The 24286-nt window shown below is 42.9% G+C and overlaps 2 protein-coding genes across 3 annotated transcripts in view; one reads left to right on the top strand and one right to left on the bottom strand.

Moving 5' to 3' along the window:
• Positions 1-24286, bottom strand: part of tmem184c (transmembrane protein 184C) — a 47860-nt gene that overhangs the window by 17123 nt on the left and 6451 nt on the right. The window lies entirely within an intron of this gene.
• On the top strand, positions 782-24145 carry LOC310794300 (protein arginine N-methyltransferase 9-like; the record flags this gene model as incomplete). The annotated part of the gene is made up of 12 exons (XM_083656280.1): positions 782-979; positions 1382-1530; positions 1805-2041; positions 3402-3569; positions 3749-3851; positions 4919-5028; positions 5293-5485; positions 6997-7180; positions 18160-18877; positions 18999-19152; positions 21678-21800; positions 23569-24145. 12 exons carry the CDS (start codon positions 782-784, stop codon positions 23806-23808), a joined length of 2577 nt encoding a protein of 858 aa, XP_083512406.1. The 3' UTR covers positions 23809-24145.

Raw genomic sequence — 24286 nt, forward strand, 5'->3', positions numbered from 1 at the left:
GGTTTATTATTTATTTGACGGTTTCTCTCCGGCTGATTTAGCGCGCGGACACCCAGAAGCAGATGTGAAAATTTCACATCAGTGAAATACATGATTCTTTGATTAAATGTATTAACAGTTGTATGGTGTAGGTTGCCAACATCGCATGAATAGACCTATTGCAATTCTATTATACAGGCTGTAGCGCCTGTCAAAACGAGGTGAGCTAGCTTGCTTAAGCCTACGAACAATCTGAGGAAGGATTTTGTCGCTTGTGGCAACAACACAAACGTAACATTACTTAGCGTGGTAGGGTTTTTTAAATTAGGAACAGCAACAACAGTGAAAGTAACTAAAACAGTAGCAAACAACGTTAACCTTTCCGAGTGTCTCGACCTGGAATACACTCAGTTATCCCAGCCCATGCTCTAGCGTTAATCAACACACAGTAAGTAAATCATAATAATTCTTAGCCTGTGTAGTTTGCCAAGTAACGTTAACGTAACTTAGATAGAATAACATAACTTAGTATGCAAAGGCAAGTATCTATGCTCGAATTGTATATGAGCCATTATGAAGAACGCCAGTGTGTGGGTGGCGCGCGGGGCACCCTTTGTGGTTTGTTTGTTTGTTTGTTTGTTTGTTAGTTATTAATTTGTCCTTTTGACAGCACCTCCCACCTTCAGTTTACCTGCAAACTTCTCCCATCTCTGTTGGATTTTGTTTCATCATGTCTCATTATAGACATTCGGGATTTCCCACCCACTCACTTTGTCCTTTGCCTTGCTTATTTATGTAAGGGATGCCCAATGCCAGTACAAGGCCAAAGCGGGGCAGGAGGGCCCGGCGGCGGCACAGGGAGGATCCTGCCAGGAACGAGCTGGTGTCCAGATCCCTGGAGAGCGCCCAGCAGTGCCTGTTCAACCAAGACTATGGCACTGCATTTGTCCACTACCTGCTGGTCCTCAACCTAGCTCCTGTGTTAAAGGACTTTGCAAGGGTAATGCCTGTTTACAGCAGTCTATTTACATCTGTAGAGAGCCAAAGTCATGCCCACTTCCAGGTTAGGCATACAAGCCAAGGGATTTCATCTGCCATTTATTTTCCCATATACATTTTCTAAAATCCTTATAAAAATGTGGTCATATAAAATGTCACTCGGACAAAAAAAAGTGTGGTTAAGAAAGAAAAAAAAAACGTTTTAGGTTGTGTGTGTTTCTTTTTACTCTTGTTTGTTTCGGTCAGAGTGAAATATATAGTCTCTCCCGATTCTAAATACAGTGTATAGCTGAATCGCTTAGTTTGGCCAAGTAAAGACTTCGGCTCTCTATTAGGCTACTAAGTGCTGTGCACACTTAACTTTTGCAATTTGGAACATAATGTTGTGACCTTGTCCTTGCAGGAGTCCTTCAGGTTCACTCTCTTCAAATGGGCAGATGAGCTGGACTCTCTGGGGCGCATTCAGGATCTCTTTGACTGTTACGAACAAGCCCTAGAACTCTTCCCTACTGATGAGGTCATCCTCAACAGCATGGGTGAACACCTGTTCAGGTACGTTCCTCTGCATAATGGCACTATGGGTGCGTTCGTAAATAGCACCCAGAGCGCACTCCTGCACAAACTAGACCGTTTGTAAATTCGTAGCGCTGTTGTAATACAGCGTTTGGTTATTCAGAGCGTGACACTCTCGGAGTGGCAGAGCGTACTCTGAGCGCTCCTGCAGGGCAAAAAACTGTAGTAGTAGGAGTATAACTGTTTTCTAGATAGATTGTCTACTACTTTTAACTTGTGTTACCTGTGTTGTGCAACTCCTTTTAATGTCCAGAATGGGATTCAGAGATGAAGCTGCTGGGCATTTCCACAAGGCCTTGAAGCTGAAGCCGGACTATCCAGAAGCCAGGGAGAACTTCTACCGTGTGGCCAACTGGCTGGTGGAGCGTTGGCACTTCCTGATGCTCAACGACCGTGGGAGGAACCAGAAGTATCAGCAAGCCATTCAGAAGGCTGTTCACAGAGGCTGCAACACTGTACTTGACATAGGTACTGGCACTGGGATCCTTGGGTGAGATATTTTCATGAGAATTTGGAAACCTGGTTTATTTAATTATTTATTTGTGTAGGAATGTTTTAAGTTATAGTGGGTACTTAACTGTTATGCTGCGTTTGTTTATGGCCCGAGGTGGCAAGTGGCAAATGCGTCATCTCCGACCTATGTGCGTTCGAGCTTCAAGACTTCAAGTCGCAAAACCATAGATGCTAATAGCATTGGCTATTAGACAGCTAATAAAAACATTCACGTTTAATAGAATGGGTTTAACCAACTACTGTATTGGTATGCTGATTTGTCTGAAAGCATACTATTCTTGAAAACAACAAAAAAGTGCCAAACGTGTTTTAAATTCATACAATCTTATTACGATTTGGGTGGCCATGTTGAAATGACGTTAAATGATGAGCTGGGAGCAACTAGGGGTTGAGAAATCATACCCGAATTTACGAGTAGGAACTCCGAGTTGACAGGTTGTTTTATTTGATTCTTCCTAGTAGCAAGTGGCAATTTGCGACTTGCGAGTTATAAACAAACGCAGCAGTAATTACTGCTCTTCAGCTCTATTACTGCTGCGTTGGTTCTGGGGTTTCGGGGAGACTAGTATTTCACAATTCATTTTTCTCAATCATTCATGTTTTGAAAAATCGTTATCAAAACCGTTTTATGCCTGGAACCAAGCCAGCTGGCCTTCCAGAGAATCATGACCATAAAACATTTGATCCAGAGTTGAAAAAACTTTCAAAAATGAAAGTTCGTTTTTGTGTGTTGGTGTTCTAAAAAAAAGGGAGAAAAGATAACCGTACATTCTAAGATGCATATTATCGTTGTTCTTGTTAAAAAAGAAAGAAAAATATGATTGCTTGAGTATGCACCAATGTACTCTGCCTTGCAATACAAATATTCTTAAAAGAAAGAAAAGTGCTGGGTACAAGAGTGTGTACATAATTATATCATAAGAGTGAAGAAACTACTCATCCCATAATCCATTCTGGCATTTCCGGCCAATCAGATTAGCGTTTCAGACAGATTTTGTGAACGCGATAGCGCAACAACTGAGCAAGATGCAGTCACCTTTACAGGTGTGTATTTCGCATCACACTGAAGGCCGAGTTAGAAGATGGGTGTGGTCCGTGAAAGGGGGGCACCCCCTCACACACACACACACACACACACACACACACACACACACACTTTACACCCCTGGCCCACATTCGTTTTAAGTCACAGGCATTGCGGCTGATGTGATCCCATCGTGAGATGGTCTCTCGTTACTGTATGTTTTGAATTCTGTTCTTTTGGCTACACAAAGAAGAAGACGAGTTTCCCGCATAACGTATGTTTGTGTTCTTATTTCCTGGTTCTTTCTGTTAAGCATGTGTGCTAAGAAGGCAGGAGCTGCCGAGGTGTACGCCTGTGAACTGTCTAAGACCATGTACGAACTGGCCTGTGAGGTGGTCACTGCTAATGGAATGAACGGCAGCATCAATATCCTCCATTTGAAATCTCTGGAGATGGAAGTGCCTAAAGACATCCCACACAGGTAAGAAGAATAACACCTAGAGAAAAGACCTTATCACTGACTGACTGTGAATATTAGATGAATAACTTACATTAGTTTTAGCATGTGCTATCATCAAGTTGATGTATTTTTTTGTAGATGTGTTTCTCATGCTCATCTCATGAATGGTCTTTTGTTTTGTCTTTTTGCTCCCCTCTCAGGGTGTCCCTGGTGGTGACAGAGACGGTAGATGCAGGATTATTTGGAGAGGGCATCATAGAGAGTCTCATTCATGCCTGGCACCATCTACTCCTACCTCCACAGGTGACTTAAAATGCTAAACATAAGCACAGGGCAGAACACTAAAAACTGTGTTGTCCACTGGCCACTACCAGCGGGAATACTCATAATGAAAGAATATATTCGCAAACATGGAACAACTTGAAAAAAGAAAGTATTTCCACACTAAGAGATGCCTGAAGAACATGTAATTGGTAAGCATGATTACCATATACAATATTAATCTCTACCAGCTGCCCCAATCTGTAAAATCAAGTTTTTACAGCCTGCTCTAATATAAGCTTTCCAACCCCACTGCTGCATCTTTGCGGCCCGCTCAGTATGCCTAAGCATCTTCTTGTCATATGCCTCATCTCATGACTGCTTGGATACGTCAGGAGAAGAAATCAATGAGTGGCCTTGAGGGATGACGTGTAGTGCATATTTGAGGTGGCCCAGCAGTGAGAACAGTTGGTGCTTGGTACAGTGGAGCTTGTTATTTCCTGCAGGATTATCAGATGTTTCCACAAATCTACTGCTTTTTGCCAAAACTGTAGGTATCTTGGCAGGAATGTTGTGCTTGGGACAGACTCATTTTGCATGGTGACAAAATATGTCTAAAGCCCTCTGAACAAGCATTAGTTTTTTACCAGTGGAGGTTGATATTTTGATTTTGCCCATGCACATCGGTGGCAATTTCAGTCTGTCATCCAGACAGGAAAATATGCAATTGGAGAACCATGGTAATCCATAAATTTGCCAGTGTGAATTTGCCACATAACACAATACAGCAAAACTGCCAAAGCTTTCTTCAAGTCACGGCTACAGTATATCATTATAACAGCAGATGGAGCAGCTCCTTCACTCTTTTCCACTCTTTTCTGGTTTTCTTGTCACAAAACTGCTTGATTGGCCCATCTCTGTGATCTCACTGAACTATGCCAAGGCATTACACTCTTATTGGCTAGCTTTTCACACTTTCAGCCTCCTCTCCATTTCCCCCTTTGCACATTTTAACTCCTCTGTTAGGCTAGAATAGATATATGTCGTTCCAAGATAATTTCCCCCAAAAGTTCAATGGAATCCCAAAATGTCTATGTCTTGTCCTACAGAATAGCCAGAATGAGTTGATGGGACCTTCTACGACGGGTCGGGTCATCCCTGCGGGAGCCACAGTGTTTGGTATGGCTGTTGAGTGCATTGAGATCCGCCGGCATCACAGGTAGGCCCACAGAGCCCAGCTGAACTCTTTCAAGATAACCTTTCCTATTTATCTGGTGCCTCCTCTCAGACACATCACTTTCCACTCAACGCTTACATTCTCTGCCATTTCATTTCAACTGAATAATGAAAGTTTTTACCCAGTTACTCATCTTCATTCCTAGAGAAATCGAATATTGTTGCTTAGCCAGTCGACTCTATTGAGGAAACAATACAAGGTGTGTCGTCCTAGCATTAGATTGCCGTTTCTTTTTTTTTCTCCCAGGCTTTGTGTGTCGACGGTGGGGTGTCTGTCCATGGCTTCAGCGGGGGAGCTCCATAGCCCGGTGAGCTGCACCTCGGAGCCAGATGAGTCCATGGAGCCTTACACCACAGAGAGGCTGAGCAGGCTGCCGGGGGGGTACACGCCTCTCACCCAGCCCTTCACAGCCCTCCACATCGATTTCAACAACGTGCAGGTGAGACGCAGAGACACATCCTGAGAGCAGAGGTGGTGCTACTGCTCCCATGGAACAAACATACTGGCATCAATATGACACCGGTGGTGGCTGCATTGTATTTATGGTTCGAGTTATCAGCCCGCAATCAACACCTGGCACCTTTTCTTTCATACACGTTAATCAATCACACGCATAAAATAATAAAATAAACTGTCAACTTTTACAATGTCAGCCAGTAGGCTACCTACCTGTGGGATAGTTTGTTAATCTTCATTGCAGATAATATTCACACAGGAACAGGTACTTCCAAAGATGCTCAATACCTAGCCTGATGGCAGAGCAGTGCTAGCATAATACTGGAATAAAAGAGGCAATCTGTGAAATGTGATCATCTATGTGCTGAATGATGTATTGTAATTCATGTGGTTCTATCTGTCAGTACATTCTGGCATGCGCTCCACATCAACTGCGATGCTGAACTTCAGCCTGGGTCTTGAGTGTCTGTGGATTGTGCACGTATCCCACTCTTGGGAAAATGGTGGTGAGTGCTGGACTGAAAAATTACGAAAGAAGGGAAGTGTTTTCCTATTGCATTCGGATCTCCCACATATGTAGTGACTAGTTGCTTTTTGAGCTTGAAAAAGTACAAATCCAATCTTCCATCTGAAACATCCAATCTGTCCATGAAAATTCCCAAGGCCCACACCCCCAGGGGTCGTATGTTGTTACTCTTGGCGACCGCCCGCAACTGGAATGAGTTGAAAGACTTTGACATTGTATGTTTTTTTTTCCCCTCTTCTTTTTTTCTTCATCACAACTCCTTTTAAACTTTCTCCCTGAAACTCCAGTTCATTTCCCACTCAGAAGCAACACTGACAACCCCATTATCTCTGCCTTTACTTTTGTATTTAAGTCAGTCTCTGTTATCTGAACACCCCGTGCTCAGGCTGATGTCTTTTATCCTTGATATTTATCTATGGTGATCCCGGTCGCTCCTCATTTGTAATCTGCCTATAATGTTCAGGGATGCAAACTAGTCACCCTTTTCATCCCAAAATAGGGCACTTAAGTGTATGATTTTGTGTCTGCCCTGGTATCTGTCACCTTTTCCACTATCCATGACTTTGCATCCCTGAATATTATTTAATATGCCACTACTTGTAATGCCCTATGCTTGTGTCTGCCCTGTGTTTCTTCCTGGGACTTCCCCCTATCTGTTTTATCTTCTATTACCTTCTTGTCACCTGTTTGGCTGTTTTTGAGCTCCACCCCCTGAGGCCTTTACCTTTCACAAGGTTATCATAAGACTTTGTTCTTGGTTGAACTGTCTGGTTGAATACTTTTTCAATCAAATAAAATTACTATACCTTTTAATCTAGATAAAACTAAAATCAAGCCTTATTTCGCCAGGCAAGTTGGCTTGGAACATAGAACTCTTTACAGCAAAGGTGTTGGGGAGGGGATAAACATGAACTGAGTTGGATCTAGCATGTAACTTTATTTAATGCTGAGGCTAACCTCACCTGTAGGAGCTGGAGGGGCTAAGCTCCAGGGAGGTTCAGCGGCTGCGTCTGCCCGTCATCCATGAGGGTGAGCTTGACGCCCTGGCCGTGTGGTTCCAGCTGCACCTGGACGAGGACAGCAGCCTGTCCACTGGACCGCAGGAGGACACCTGCTGGGAGCAAGCCATCTACCCAGTTCACAAACCCAATGGTAAGATGCTCATAGACCGCTAGGAGACACTATAGCCATTTCTGAGGCAATGGCATTAGGCGACATTTACTGCAACAATGGGAAGGGGGGTTATTCAGGGGCTTTTGTTGAAAGTGTTGATTGTTGTTTTGCTCCATATTTGGACCCCCTTAACGGCAATGATACAATAAAAACAACCAGATAATCGATGGATACGTGATCAGGCAATCACAATAGTCACCTAGTCTGACCACTGGAAGCAGGCTATAAGCTCTGCCATTGGTGCCGAGTCGACCATTTCAGTCGGACCGGAAGGGAAATCCCTTTCCGCTCCCTGCAAGCTCTGCCATTGGCTCCGGCCATTTCAGTCAGAGGAGCGAAGGGAAATCTCTTTCCGCTCCCTGCGTGTCACTCTCAAATTCCTCCGCCGCTGTGAAACAACAACGCTAGCAGGCTAGCTAGTGTTGCTACATGCTGAAAATGGCCTTGACGAAGATTTGTATTGTGCAATAAAGCAGGCCTGCTTGGTACTTTCGGTGGATGGATGGTTGTAAAGATAACGGAGCATTTTTTTCCCACTAGACCAGAGTGAGCGTATCATGCCATTGGGTGCTAATAATTTTAACTCAAATATCCTAAATGCATTTCTTTACAGTAATTTTCAGTTCTGATTCAAGATTCAAGATTTTTATTGTCACTCCGTAGTACAAGTATCACGTGTGAAATTCTTGTGCTGTGAACTCCGTTTACAACATAGTACAGGGCATATGAGTGCAAAAACAACAAGAGACACAACAAGCAATAAGGCAGTAGAGTGATAAGACAAGTCAGAGACAGTGGCATATTCACTGCACATAGGTGCACATGTCATGTGCATACTTTGGACGTACTTAAACATTTTAAATTCGACATATTTGACGTACAGGTGCAAATAGCATATACCTAATTAAACATACAATTAAACATTAGACATACATAATGGTAGCATCTACAGTGCGGTACAGTACAGCTACTACACTCTGGTCATCACCTCTACGGTCCTGAAGGACTCTTTGCCCAGAAACTGTAAATCAGAAGGAGAATGATTTCATTCTGCTTAATTCTGCTGCATGTGTTCCATTAACAACACACAGTATAACAAGGAACATGGGCAAACAATTATCTATGTCTTTGTAAACCTTATTAAAGGAACGTGTTAAAGAATCACATTTGAGTCAATATTTTAATTTACATCCTGTGCCAGTGGATAAATAGATGTGCGGAGCTCTCCTTCTAGTGGATAATGAAACACCATCTAACAAAGTATGACTTTTTTCCAAGTGAGTTTTAAATGGAGACATTACGAGAAAATGTTTTGACCGTATTTAGAAAATAGATGAATTTTTCTAGGGGCATATAAAACCCTAAACTCACTTTTATCAGCTGTTGATGTCCAGGGCCATTTTATGATAAAAACACATCCATACTAGTCGTCTTAATAATACATCGCATATTATTGTCTTCCTGAATTCTATATGCAAACCCCGGCTTTTCAGTGGAAAAAAATGATGATGACGTATGTTAGTAGGTAGTCTACTTTCACCTGTCATCAAGGTACCACTCCCAACTCCAAAGGCATTTACTTTGCCTTGGATAAACAATATTTTAAATAAAATAAATTATGTTTAAATAAACAAAAGAAAGAAAGAAACAAATCAACAAAAATTAATTATCTTCCATGCACTACAGACACACATCTACTGGGGGGGGGGGGGGGACTAAACAGGCAAATGGGCAATGTTTGCAGTAATTACATTACTATCAGTTAGATTTAAACTAATAAATCAAACCAAAACAGCATTCTTCTTATTTTCATAATTCTTTGTGGAAGACTTTTCCGTCAGGCGCCTTTCTCCATCGAAGTTTGCCATCTTTGCTCATCCCCTTCTCTAACATCTTCCTCTCCACCTGAACAACACAAGATTTTTGTTTTACTGTTGGTCAAACTGGTGACCCTCCACTTGCTCACATGCCAACACTTAAAGGGATACTCCACTTTTTCGGGAGTTTAGCTAATTTTCCACATCTCCCCCCACATAACCAAGATACACCATGCCTTACTTACCGGCACATAATCGGTCTTTTTGGAAGGAAAAGAGGTCGGCGGCCGGGTGGGAATCACCAGATGCCCACGATACGATACTAAAACGATACTTGAGTCACGATACGATAGTATTGCGATATCGCCGATATTGCGATATATTGAATATTGCAATATTTCGATATATTGTCTAACTCCTTTTCCTACCTTTTCCTTGACCTCACCAGAAGTAAAACATGCAGTGTTTTTTTGTTTTGTTTTGTTTTTGCCCAAAATGTAGGCTACATTATTAAGCTTCTCTGGACTCAATACGCCACTGCAGGCGCGGACTGCAACATCGGGCGCTTCGGGCAGATGCCCGGTGGCCTGGCATGGCATGGCCTGCAAAAAAAAAATATATATCGATACTTGGCGTCCAAATATCGATACAATATTGTCAGGCAAAATATCGCGATACTACTGTATGGTGTATCGATTTTTTCACCACCCCTAGCGGCCATGTTTGGAAAGTAGTGCCGGCTACCTCTTTTCCTTCCAAAAAGACAGATTATTTGCATTTTGGCCTAATATTTCATCGTGTGGCGAGTACCCGAAGCACAACACGTATTTTGGCCCCATGAGGTGGGTTTTGGCAGATTTTTAACAGCTGTACCTCCATTCTATGTCGATACTAACTTCACGACTGCTCACTGTAATCTGCGCGGACAGTGCCGGTAAGGCATGGTGTATCTTGGTTATGTGGGGGGATGTGGAAAATTTGAGTATCCTTTTAATCCTCTATCGGTAAAAATAAGTGTGTATTATTTTTTTCTTTCTTTTTTCCCTTTTTTATGTAGTCTAGCATAATGGTAAGGGAAAAAAAGGGGGAAGGTTATTTAAAATTTGAATACAATTTATTACAATACTCATGGAGAATATTCAAAGGCCGTTTAAAATTCATGCCATTTGAATTTGAAAAACGTAAAAAAAAAAAAAAAAAACGTTTTACAAGTTTGTTTGACCATTGCCCTTGGGCCAATTGTACCATTGTGGAACAGCCTGAATGAATGCAACAAAACAAACTATCATAATCCTCCTCCCAAAACAATATAGGGGCGGCTGTAGCTCAGGAGGTAGAGCAGGTCGTCCACTAATCGCTTTGGATAAAAGAGGTCGGTGGTTCGATTCCCGCCTCCTCCAGTCTGCATGTCGAAGTGTCCTTGGGCAAGATACTGAACGCCATTTACCATTTTACCATATAGGGAGTCACATTTCAGTGTTTCATCATTTGTGTGCCATTGAAATGTTGTTTTCAGTTTCCCGAGTGTCTTTGCTGATGTGTTGCTAACAGTATACAGCATACACCTAAATACTAAAGTAAATAAAATAATGCCATGGTGGGAATTCATAATGGTACAGTGTTGCTTCAAGGCAACATTTGCATTTTAAAAATGTTCCATTACTTACTGATGCTCATATTGTACTATGAAAACAGCAATAACATTTGCTTCCAGACTAAATAATCTTCTAAAAGTTCCGTGTGCTGTTAGTCAGGTTACGGTAATCAGAATTGGAGAGTACTGATATGTTTTACTAACCATAATGTGAAGCTAAACCGTCCATCTGGCAGTGTCAGGTTAATGTTTTACTCAGAAGTAAATAATTATGATTACTCTCATGCTAATAGGCTAGGACATTGGTAAGTGACAAACACTATTTATTAGAGAATAACCTGTTTCAAGATGGCCTCCATCACAGCAGGATCATTCAGGTCGACTGTGGAGTCTGCTGACGTCACCTTTATTTTGAACACCTGCTTCTTCTTCTTCTCTGCACCTTTAACACAGGATAGATAGATACTATTACCATTTTCACTAAGATCAACTTTCAAAAATGTATAATGCCATATAATAAATGTGATTTTGATTAGTAATGGGAATAACTCACTGTTGTAGCAAATGAAATCATATTTGTCCTCACACCTCTTGTTTGACCACTTGCCACGATCGCCAAAATCACTGGCAACGCAGTTCTTTTCGGTGCCATTTGGTTGTCCATTCTTCCAGTATCTGAATGAGGAGTCGCTCCCTCCTGACCACCACCGCCAGTTGTCTCTGAACAGACCGATCCAAACCTGCATCGTGTCTGGCACCGTCTTCTGGATCTCCTGGTGCTCTGCGTCGTTCCTCACACTGGCCAGGTCTGTGTGGTACTGCCTGCAGTAGTGCTGAGCTTGGGTCCAGTTCTTTGTTTCGCGTACATAGATATATCTATCAGTTGGCAAACCTGAAATAATGCATGTTTTGCAAAGTTTAGTTCATTTTCACATATAGATGTGATTAGAGTAAGAAGGGACATCCGCACACTGTCTTTACTTGCTCAAAATGGACATTTAATACACGTACAAGACCTTTTTCAACTATATGTAGGTCATGTACCCGAAACGTTGTGGATTACATTTCCATTTTGAGCAAGTGAAGACAGAGTGCGGGTGTCCCTTCTTCCTCTAAGTGCATCTACTCCACCTGCCACAAGACTTATCAGGTGTGCAAGAGAATTTGGTTGAACATATACAGTAGATGTGATAAAACAAAGAACTGAAAAGAAAAAATAGGAATGCAGCTGGGATAAACGAACCAAGGGGCTTCTAGAAACATCTCACATTAGAAGCGAAAAGGAAAAAAATGAAAATTTTGCATAGTTGGCAAGTAAGAGAAATGAAATTTTATTGATGCAGGGAGAACGAAAGAAAAATAAGAAAATAACTTCTATTTAGGAGACTCACCATGGGCATTTGTGTCATTATGGTAGCAGACAAAACGGTGTTTTTTAAAGCATTTCAAATCCCACCACTTGCCCTGCCATATACCGCCACAGAACTGCTTGCCATCCTTGTTATTAGGTTCACCACTCGCCCAGTTTGCAAACGCAGCTTCTTGCTCTCCGTAGATGCTCTTATCTGACAGAGACCAGCTAAAGCTGTGTGGTTTGTCATGTAGGCCGATCCACACGTCTCCCTCATAACTGCTGCCAGTAGAATCAATCAGCCTCTGCATGTGGTCCATGTCGAGGATGGTGGCCAGGTCAGTGAACTTCTCTCTGCAGAAGCTTTGGGCTTCATTCCAGCTCTTTTTCTCTTCAACAAGGTGGTGCTGATGATCGAGGCCTGAGCAGAGTCCTGTGAATGAAGCAGCCCGTTCTCACTCTGAACTCATACTATAGCCCCGCTTTGTCACGCGCCTTCTGCGTTGGAGGTAACACGCCCTGGTACCTTGTGCGTTGTATGTAACGTGCCACAGGCGAACTGTTAAGAAAAGCATTCTGCACCTGTTGGGTTCAGGCAAAAGTCAGGTACGCTGACGGGCTGGTCGTCCAGAACGTGTTGGGATGAGGGGACCCCCTCCCTGGTTTTCGGTTAGGGGCTCGACCACCCCTTGGGGGTCTCCCCTGAAGACCCTAACCCTAAGCCCAACCATATACAGACCCTAACCCTAAGACCACCTATCCAATGTCTAACCCTTAGACCACCTACCCAATGCCTAACCCTAACCCTGCCCCTATGCTTAACCGTAAGACCACCCAATGCCTAAACCCAACCTGTGGAGCCCCCAGACCGTTCCCATAGGCCCAACGGTACTGGGGTGTATGGGGTGCGTTCCCTCCAACACACAAGGTACCTGGGCCCGTTACCTCCAACGCACAAGGCGTGTGACAAAGTGGGGATATTGTACGAGTTCGGAGTGAGGTGTTGAAGCAAAGACACTAGTACACATTATGTGTTAGAGGTAGCTAATAATTTCAATAATCTTCTATCTTCATGTGTATATTTTACTTTCATGATCGTTACTGAGACCCCCCTCCGCCACCATGCACACGCACACATACGCACACACACACACACACACACACACACACACACACACACACACACACACACACACACACACACACACACAGACCTGAGAGTAGCAGAATGAAGAGCATGGTCCGTCTAATAACCGAGGAAAGAAAAATCAAAGAAACTGTTTATGAAATCATAATAATGTAGCATGTACAACCACACACACGTGCATACACACACACACACACACACACACACACACACACACACACACACACACATAATACATATATACATCCATATATACATACATACATACATACACACACACACATTTATAGATAGATACTGTAGATACATTATACATACTTACATTATATATATTCATGTTTACACATTGTCCATAAATTAAAATAATTTATAAAATCACCGATTCCTAAATTTGAATAATAATTATTCCTTCTCACTTTGACTTGCTATGTAACGTTCAAAAGCCTCATCCATCCATCCACGTATGTTACATTCTGGTAAGAATTGACATGGTTTCTGCAGTCAACAAAAATATTTTCTTAAAATGGTGGATGACATTTATGATTACTGTACATGCTTCAATTACTTTAATACATGTTCACGGGCGCCTTTGTGCTATTTGAATTGTCCTACAACCCTTAGGCTACCTTCTATGTTGGATTAAAAATATTTTATTATCATACCATTTCAATATAAAACAATAAAGAGCAAAGGGATGCAATTCTATGCAAATTAAGATTTGCACAAGTGCATTAATTGTATCAAAAATTAATAGCCTGCACTGTACAGAGTCAGAAAATCCATTTTCTTGTGCTTTACTCAAGATGAATGTTTTAAAATGTCTTAAAATCCAACTCTTACCTGAACATGGTGGACTGGAGACTGATGCCCTTGTCAAACTCTCCCTTTGTTGTCTCTATCTTTCCCACCTATCATACAATATTGTGGAAAAACATAGTGACCAGGCCTCCTTTAAAATAAGCTCAGGTGTGCTGCTCGCCTCACGTCCTCTTTTATACTATATATAGCTACTGTAGTTTTGATGCCCTGACATGCAAAGTATTGACATCTCATTTCCTGCCAACCACCTGGCCTCTCGCCCTTCACTTTGAGACTGTATTCAAAATAAGTCCTGGAAGCCCAGCTTTCACAAACTTCACAGCACCTCTCTTTGATGTGTCTGTGACGAGTAAACGGGGTTTGTGCGTCTGCAGACTCCACAGTCCACCTGAATGATCCTGTTGTGATGGAGGCCATCTTGAAACAGCTTAGTCTCTTTTTTTTCTTTTCCTCCCCCTTACCAGTACACGGGATCTACTGATACCTTGCACTATTAAAGTTATACTATGCAACTCTTCCATAATGTTTTTTTTTTTTTTATCCTTATAGAAAAGTTTCCCCACAAAAACATACATTTTCATTCACAAAATACTGTGGTAGTGTGTTTCTGTGGACAGACACAGCCCCATGTGTGTATTTTCGTGGTTAGACATTGTTTACATTGTGTTCTGTGTTTATGTGGTTCGAGTGAGCTTGACAATACATGGAGAGAGAGAGAGAGTGCCAGAAAACCGCTGAAAAGCCGGGATTAAATGTTTTTCTCCCGTGGTTATGTTATGAAGGCACAAATACACACACACCTACTTTCAAACCATCGTGCGATGAGCTGTTTTCTACATCAACATGTTTTTAAAATGTTCCCTGCTTAAAAGATAAATAAATAAAAATAAAAAAGGACCTTGCAATGAATGCAACCATGAGCTTAAATGTCTTGTCAACAACAAGCAACAGATAGTAAAGACTAGAAGGGTCAGAGAAAAAAATAACACCAGGGATTTTTTTTTAATTCAGCACACACCGTAAAAGCCTGGTAACCTGATGCCACCAAAAGGTGATCTTTCCTGTTTAGTGAAGTGCAGAACTTTCCTTATATTTTGCATGAGGCAAATGGGGACACACAGACACCAATACAAACTGTGACCTTTATAACCTAGACTAGACTCTGTCCAAAATTAACCAGCTGGAACAAATTTTTCTTAGAGATTGTCCAAATACATAGGCTATAATAAATAATACATACAGTACATATATAATTAGGCCTATATATAAATTATAGTAGGATATTTAGCTATAGGTTTGGATTAAAATATGCAAGTTATTATAGCCTGCATATTTTAATCCAAACCTAAAGGGTTTCACTCAAACATTAGATGTGATGTGAGCCTAAAACGTGTGTGTGTGCGCGCGCGCGCGTGCGCACACACGTGAGTCATAATGTTTGATTTTTGGTATAGCGCCCCCACTGGGGAAAAAAAAAGGTACCAGCCACCACTGATTTGAGATAATAGGCATAAGAAACACACTTTCAAAGGCCATGTTCACATTACAGGCAAATTCGATTTGCTGATAAAGTCATTAATCATCATTATCTTGATTGGTTTCCCAAATCTGATTTGGGAGTGTGTCCGCACTGCCACAAATCTGATTCTCAAGTCGGATCTGTGTGTCCAGACCTAAACAGCCTATGTGCATGGGTTGCTATGGTAACGACGTGGGCATCAGTAAATACGTACGTTGGTGACGTGGTTTTCCTGCGCAGAAGCATTTGATGACGAGTTGCGAGTGACGTTCAAATCAGATTTGGTGGATCTGCGCGTCCACACTCAAGTCACATCAGTTGAAAGCAGATTGGAAACTACCTCCATATGTGGTTTGGGACAAGTGACACAAATCAGACTTGGAGCGTCCAGACTCATAAAACCAATCTGGATATAGTCATTAATAGGTCACTAAAGTTCACAAATCAGATTTGGCCTCCTAGTCTGAACATGGCCTTTCTGCAAGGAAAGATCCCGACGACATCCAAGATTGTAGCAGAAGTTGTTGTTGCATGTGTGTTGACCCTTCAAATTCTGACCTTTTGACAAGATAATCAAAGGGAGGTCATGCTGGTGAATTCAACATGTTGATCATAATCTAAGCAGATTTATTTTATCTTCTGATCAGCTTGTATTCTGTGCTTCCATTTATCATGCATTCCCCAGTTATATCAGAGGAGGGCAGTGCATCTTGTGGGAACTCACGCTTGCTTCGTGAGGAAAATGGGAAAAACCTCAGGCTTGGTTCAGTCACCCAGACTGCATGTATCATCAGTTCAGCTCCCTTGTGGGCAGGAAAAAGTATAAATATACCTTCCAGAATTATGATATAAAACCATCCATGGTAAAGATGACCTAAGCTGTAAAAGATAGTTGTATTCTATTATACTGAAATTATGGTTATACTGTATTATTTTATTTTAAAGCATTGTGCACAATTAGTTTCTTTCCAAACATGTATTCTAAAATAATATATAAAAATAATGGTTTGCACAGTTATTGTCTTGACATACAATATTTCCAAGGCGATTAAAGTCTCCCTAAATTTAAATCTAATTACATTATATATTATATTTTGTTTTGTTTGTAAGTATGCATTAGACATGGTGAGGTTGGTACAGCGGTACATCATCTTTCAGGCAGTGACATGGTGAGGTTGGTACAGCGGTGCATCATCTTTCAGGCAGTGACATGGTGAGGTTGGTACAGCGGTGCATCATCTTTCAGGCAGTGACATGGTGAGGTTGGTACAGAGGTACATCATCTTTCAGGCAGTGACATGGTGAGGTTGGTACAGCGGTACATCATCTTTCAGGCAGTGACATGGTGAGGTTGGTACAGAGGTACATCATCTTTCAGGCAGTGACATGGTGAGGTTGGTACAGCGGTACATCATCTTTCAGGCAGTGACATGGTGAGGTTGGTACAGCGGTACATCATCTTTCAGGCAGTGACATGGTGAGGTTGGTACAGCGGTACATCATCTTTCAGGCAGTGACATGGTGAGGTTGGTACAGAGGTACATCATCTTTCAGGCAGTGACATGGTGAGGTTGGTACAGCGGTACATCATCTTTCAGGCAGTGACATGGTGAGGTTGGTACAGCGGTACATCATCTTTCAGGCAGTGCTCTACTGCATTTCACAGAGCCACTAATTGGCAAGGGCAGCGTCAAGGGAGCCGCCACCTTTCCTGGTGATCACCAACATCCGTTTCCCGGCCGGTGTGCCGTGTGCGCCCTGATCGCCTGTGACGCTCTTTAGTGTTCATGAAATTCTTATAGGCAATAAATATGCATTTTTCCCAAACGCCACTGACAAGCTACGCACTGACATGAAGACATGAACAGATGTTATTCCTTTAGGACTCCTCTCTGCACCCGGTCCCCTGCATCTCATTTCTCTCTTGTGCTCTCTCCCTCTCTCTTCCTCTCTCCTTCCCTCTCTAGACTACCTCACTCTCATTTTCCCCTCTCTTCCCCGCCTATTTATAAGCATGGCGTTGTGAATAATAATGTTATTTCTGTGTTTGTATTGTTGCTTTTCGATTTCACATTTGATTTTTTTGTGTCATTTTGACATTCTTTGTTAAAGCAGGTGCAGATATACCACCGGTATAGTAGCCCATTTATTTTCAGCCATGTAGCTCTAGTGCAGGGGTTCCAAAACTTTTCAGACCAAGTACCACTGTGTACCAAAACAAATTTCCCAGGGACCACTTCCCACTGTGGATACCAACAATTTACTTCCCCCATAAAATAAAATTCACTGAGTTAACCATGCAATAGCATCAGAAAGGCTAAATAACAACATACACAGTAAGGCTACTGGTTCAAAACAGACACACAACATTTTGCCTAACTTTGGACCATTATTAAGCCACCTGCCTGACAAGCTAGCATGACTGGTTGGTACCAATCAATGCTTTAGGTCACTCTGGCTTTAAAACTGAGCCTGCTACAGCCTCTGAAAGTAAATGTTCAAAATTGTGATTTTCCAGAATATTGCGATCCGAAAGAAATCAGCCTAAGCCTACTCCTCAGGGTTAATTTGTTTATGTAAAAATGTTGTCTGTTAAAGCAATGCTCTGTGGACCACCAGACAGAGCCCCGTCGTCCGTGGACCACAGTTTGGGAATCACTGCTCTAGTCAAAAGGGCCAAGTAAATGGTTTCTCTTGTTGTTTCTTCCCAGGTTTTGCCCTAAGACCTGGAGATGAGCTGATTGTCGAAGTCTCCTGCCGAGACGCCTACCTGAGGCTCTGCAGTGTTTCCGTGGTGAGAGATGGGCATGAAATCCGTTTAGAAAAGCGTGTGGATTCACAGTGTACCGGAAACCCCATCCCAAACCCAGAGGCGGAACTCTGCAGTGCGTTAGCATGTCTCCAAACTGAGCAGACTCAAGCCAAAGCCTTCTGCATGCTGGAATGTTCAGAAATGGCGCTCCTGAACAACCAGCATTACCATCAGAGTTTTTGCAGCGCACTAGCCAAGCTCATCACCAGTCTTAAGGATGCACGTCAAAACCAGGGACGGGGATCAGATCTCAAATCTGTTGGACTTGCCAGTGACCCGCCAAACACGACCGACTCTGCCGACCCTAGTGACCTGTTCTATGTGCTGGATGTGTCTGAGGGATTCTCCCTGCTCTCTCTAATCGCTGCCAGCCAAGGTCATGTCAAGGCCTACAGCTCAGTGGAGAAGACTCGGCAGCAGGAGGTCCTGAGGAGGCTGGCCTGCTCCAATAACGTCCCAGAACAGAATCTGGAGTTCTGGCTCAACCACACAGAGGATGAGCAGGCCGTGCTGCAGAGACCCTCCAGGGAAAAGCTGTGGACCGCCATCATCTTGGACTGTGTCGAGACTTGTGGTCTGATAAGACAGAAGTTGATGGAGAAAGCGTCGCTGGCCAGGTAAGGACATGCCAGAAAATGTGTTTTATTACCGTATGTTTGTTTAGCTATACTTTCAAGTGTTCAGGAAACCCTTCAATTCTTCTTCTGTTTTGAGTGAAAAGTCTCTGATCTTTACTAGATGTCTACTGGAGGAAGGAGGTCGTATTTTCCCAGAGCGCATTGTGGTGTACGGTATACTGGTGGAGTCAGACACATTGCTGCTGGAAAGTGCTGTCCAGGGTCTGGAGCCAACACTAGGCTTCAATATTGCTCCTTTCATCAACCAGTTCACTGTGAGTATTCCTACATAGACATCTACTTTGTAAACCAGTTCACTGTGAGTATTCATCCATAGAGATCTACTTTGTAAACCAGTTCACTGTGAGTATTCCTCCATAGAGATCTACTGTACTTTGTAAAGAACTACAAGGGCTGTGCCATTGTGCTGGTGATCCCTTTGTAATCTAATATTTTAGGCTATTATTTGGTGTGTGTCCTCAATCTCTGTGATCGAGACATCAACACAGAATGCACTAAGCAACGCAGGAGCCTGTGTTTTATTTTCTCTGGGTCCGTAGGTGGCGCTCTGCCTCTTCATACTGCATGCCAATGACCGCATTTTGCGACAGAATATAATAAGAATAATACATATGACTTATATAGCGCTTTTCTAGTTACTCAAAGACGCTTTACATACAGTATAACATAAACGTACACAGATACAGAACAAATACAAATATAGGGGTTACAAAATGAAAGAGGATGGTGGAGGTAGAAGTCAGATATTGTAGGCTTTCTTGAAAAGGTGGGGTTTGAGTTGGTTTTTGAAAGAAGTGAGTGTGTCAGAGGTGCGGGTGTTAAGGGGCAGGGAATGACAGAGGGTTGGGGCAGCAATGGTGAAGGCTCTGTCCCCTAAGGTGAGGTACTTGATCTTGGTGATGGGGGTGAGAAGGTTGGCATCGGCAGATGGGAGGAGGCGAGTGGGAGATTGGCGATGGAGGAGATCTGTCAGGTACGAGGGGGCGAGGTTATTGAGAGCTTTGTAAGTGATGAGGAGGATCTTGAAATGGATTTGCTGCTGAATTGGAAGCCAGTGAAGTTGTTGGAGGATGGGTGTGATGTGTTCTCTGGAGCGGGGAGTGAGTGAGCAACCGGGCAGCTGAGTTTTGAACATATTGCAGTTTTGGAGAACAGTGGAAGTGTTTCTGCGGCTGAGGAGGAGAGAGTGGGGCGGAGGTGGAAGAAGGATGTTTTGGTGATGTTGTTGATGTGTGACTTAAAGGAGAGGGTGGGATCCATAATAATGCCGAGGTTTCTGACCATGGGGGAGGGGCTGACTGTGTGTCCGTCGATGCCTCAGTGGCTGCCTCAAACCCTGCAGATGACACTATCATGCTGGTATCCCTTGCAGCCCCTTTATCATTATCCGTGTCGTTATGAACTTTATTCAAGGAAATCCTAGAAAGCACAAAATAGAAATAAAATCAACAGTCAACTCCAAACTTGTTGCAAAATCTTCCTCTTCCACATCTCAAGCCACTCGCATCTCCTGTTCTGCCTCATGTTACTGATGCATAAGTCAATATTGACAGTTTCAACAGATGCATTTGTAAGCTTGCGTCATTCATATTTAATTGAGTTCCCTGTAGAGACAAATATGTTGCCCTGGGGGGGGGGTGATTTGATTGACACGCCTTCTTGATTGTTGCCCCACAAAGTATATACATCTACGGAATTGAAAGGATAAGCTCAATCAGGTTTTTAATACACATGCTATTTACATGCAGTTTTCTATTGTTACATATGGGTTGTTTTTGTGTTGAAAAGGTATTTCATTTGCAATACCAATTTCTAGGACTGTGTTTTCTCTTCCTTGTTTCTCTTTTATGTGTGCTTTGCTTTCCAGCTGAGTTATACTGTAGGAGCTCACATATCCATTTGAATTATTTTTCTTGATTTGGTTTGGATCCCCCCCCCCCCCCCCCCAGCATCATGTTTGTGCTCTAATTTCGCAGGCCCCTCACAGGGCGGTAGTTTGTTTTAACAGATGTCATGTTTGAAGCCCTCAGTGGAGGGCACTTTCTAGCACAACTGTCACACAAGAGAGCACACAGCTTGGCCCGGGACATTCCTACCTGAATCCATCCGTACACATTACATCAAGCACATCACACAGCAGGCTGTGAGATCTGTGACAGGGAGGAGGACAGATTATTTTGTTGTCTAGTAAAGCAACGGTGACACTTTCTTTCTGTGCTGCCGTGTGATTTGCTCCGCCAGCTTTTGAGTCCACGGTGCTGTAAACCAGATCTTCGCTTTTCAAGAGTTTGAGGTCGAAGATTAGTTTCCACGCATTGATCGCTGACTGAGTGAATGCCTGCTGACACTAGAGATGGACGCAGATGTGGATAAATGTTGGTTTTATTGGTACAATTTCGCAGGCAGGTGCCTAGCTGGTTGCTGATAATAATGTAGCTGGTTGCTTATAAATGGTAGACAACAGTGCGAAGGCCGACTATCAATCATTCAGAATCGGATGAGGGAAAATCCATTTCCAGCTTCAGCATATAACCTCTAATACACCGCAGTTCATCTGGCTTTTCTTTGACTTCTCAACCCTTCATCGAAAGTCTTTGTCCTGTGCTCGTGCCACATTTTCAGAAATGAGCAACTTCATATTCATGTTCTCAAACATCATAGTAAGTCTGCAAAAGTCGAGTGCACATAATATGTAGCAACTCTCTCAAGATTTTTCCTATCGATATTGATAACCGCTGCCATGTGTTTGTATTACTAATCCTATTCCCTTCTGCTTTAGGTACCAGTCCATGTGTTTCTGGACTTCTCCACACTGGAGTGCAGGCATCTCAGTGAGTCTGCTGAGCTCTTTGTTTTGGACCTTATGGACTCCAATGCCAACTACACGAACAGAGAAGTCAAGGTAGGCCTTATAAGCATATGAAGTATTTATTCTCAAACACTTGTACTTTATATGTGCTTGGGTGGGAGGTCTCCCGGATTACACCAAAGTGCTGGTAGCATCCTTTTGTAACTGAGAGAACTGCTGAACAAAATAGTTAAAGGATGGGTTTTCCGTGGGGAATATGAATATATATTAAATCTCACGCCCCTAAGGTTTTCGAATCCGTTGAAATTTTTGAAATTGGATATTCACTGCCAGAGATATCAAGCATCTCTCACATATTTTTTGGGCCAGCCGACGCGTTTCGCGTCATCTGGCCTAAGTCCGCCTTGCGGAACTCGTGCACCTATGAACTACAACTGTTGTTGGCCATGGTCCCGCCTCTAGAGGTCCTCCACGCCCCTTCAGAGGCCTTGACCAAAACAAAAACGCAGCCATCTTGTCAACCGCCTAGCCTGCTGTAGCTAATATTAGCTTCCCATAGTTCCTTGCAAAGAGACCATTATCTCGGGAACGGAAGCACTAATCGACACGGGACTGGCGGCATTGGAAAGCTCGTCAAATTTTACATCTAGTAGTAGGTGGGTTGAAGTAACGAAATCAACGCTGAGCAATGTACCCGTTTTTACACATTTTTACAGAAAATAGTTACAACATCAGATGCGCGTAACTCCTACGAAAATGCCTTAAAATGCATGAAATTTTTTTTATGAAGACATCTCCCGACATATATACTACCGTTTACATTTGGTGCAATTTGGAGGCAATTTTATTTTCGATTTATTTCTTGTTCTTTGTATATTTCATTGTCGAAGCCTTCTTCTTCTTCTTCTTTGAGTTTTATGGCGGTTGGCAAACATATATGTGCATTACCGCCACCTACTGGAGTTTGATATCAGCCAAATGGAGGAAACGAGTATCCAGTACAGATAATGTACTTTTTATGAGTATCATTTGAGTATAATGTGTCAATATCCATACTCGTGATTAGGGCTGGGTATCATTTAAGAAATGACAATACCAGTACCCTTAAACTGATACAGATACAATCAGGGACAGGGTACTTTAATACCTCTTTTTTTATCCATACTTTGAATGTTTTGGTGGCATCCCGGCACGCTGAACTGCCGAAAACAAACTTAAGCCACACCCACTTTCAGTCTAAACCCCGCCTACTTTTGCTTTAATCCCCCCCCCCTCCCTCCCCACCACCACCACCACCGACTTATAACCAGCAATCAGTAATGGATATACATACATGCCAAAAACTAAGCTAACTAACTAAACTAACTAAACTAAAACAGCTTCATCAGTACAGTAGTATCAGTGAAATATTTTTAAAGTATCTTTAACATGTTGGGATGGTGTAGCGGTCTTTTCCCTCGCCTACCAACACGAGGGCCGCAGGTTCGTGCCCCCATTGTTATCGCCGGCTTGGTCAGGCGTCCCTACAAAAACAATTGGCTGTGTCTGCGGGTGGGAAGCTGGTGGGGTATGAGTCGGATCACTGCACTAGCGCCTCCTCTGGTCAGTTGGGATGCCTGTTCAGCAGGGAGGGGAACCATGGGCAATAAGGTGTTCCTCCTCACACGCTACGTCCTGGCGACTGGCGACTGCACATGTATCGGAGGAGGCATGTGAGTCTACACCTTCCCCAGATCGGCAGAGGGGGTAGAGCATCGACCAGGGGGGGCCGCTTAGACAGGGGAAATTGAGAGAAAAGAGCAGAAAATGGAAGAGGGGCGGGTGATATCTTTAACATTACGCCCTGATCCTGTCTCCCCAGGTCCAGGCTACCTCCTCTGGCCGGGTGACGGCAGTGCCCTTTTGGTACCAGATCCACTTGGACCCAGAGATCAGCATCAGCACCCTCAGCCAAGACTCCCACTGGAAGCAGGCGGCGGTGGTGCTGCAGCCGGCTGTGGACGTGAGAGCAGGGGACTGGGTCTGCCTCGCTGTGCAGCTCCACAAGAGCAGCATCTCCATATCGGCCCATATACAGAACGAGCCCGGGCCGCAGGACTAAGGATGGAAGAGTCCACTCACATTATAGTGTTGCTGCTTGTTTCATTTTCTTACATTTCATTCCTACATCAAATTCAGGCTATTGGCACATAAAGGTGTGCATTAAATGCCCTCTCTGTTATTAAAGTTTACCATTCTCCCCATTGTCATTTTCCATAAAGTGTAAAGCTAGTCTTCAAATTTTCAAGTTTTCCCAGACACCTGGGATCCCTAATTTGAGACTGAGTAGATCCCTACACAACCCATAAATCCCTCTAACCCTAAACAGTGGGAACCTTGGTTAGAGGTCAGCAGTCCATCAAAACTAAAGCATTTATAACAGTGAACCTTCAAGTACATTTTTTATTTGTAAATGTTTGCTACATGATCTTAGGACATGTACTTAATCCATTAGATTTGTCCCTTGATTATTGAGGCAAAGGGCAATAAAAAATGTTTTTAATAAATGCAAGCAAAACAAAAATGTGGTGAATCTGATT

Source organism: Poromitra crassiceps, assembly GCF_964638095.1.
Source record: "Poromitra crassiceps genome assembly, chromosome: 19".
NCBI lineage: Eukaryota > Metazoa > Chordata > Actinopteri > Beryciformes > Melamphaidae > Poromitra > Poromitra crassiceps.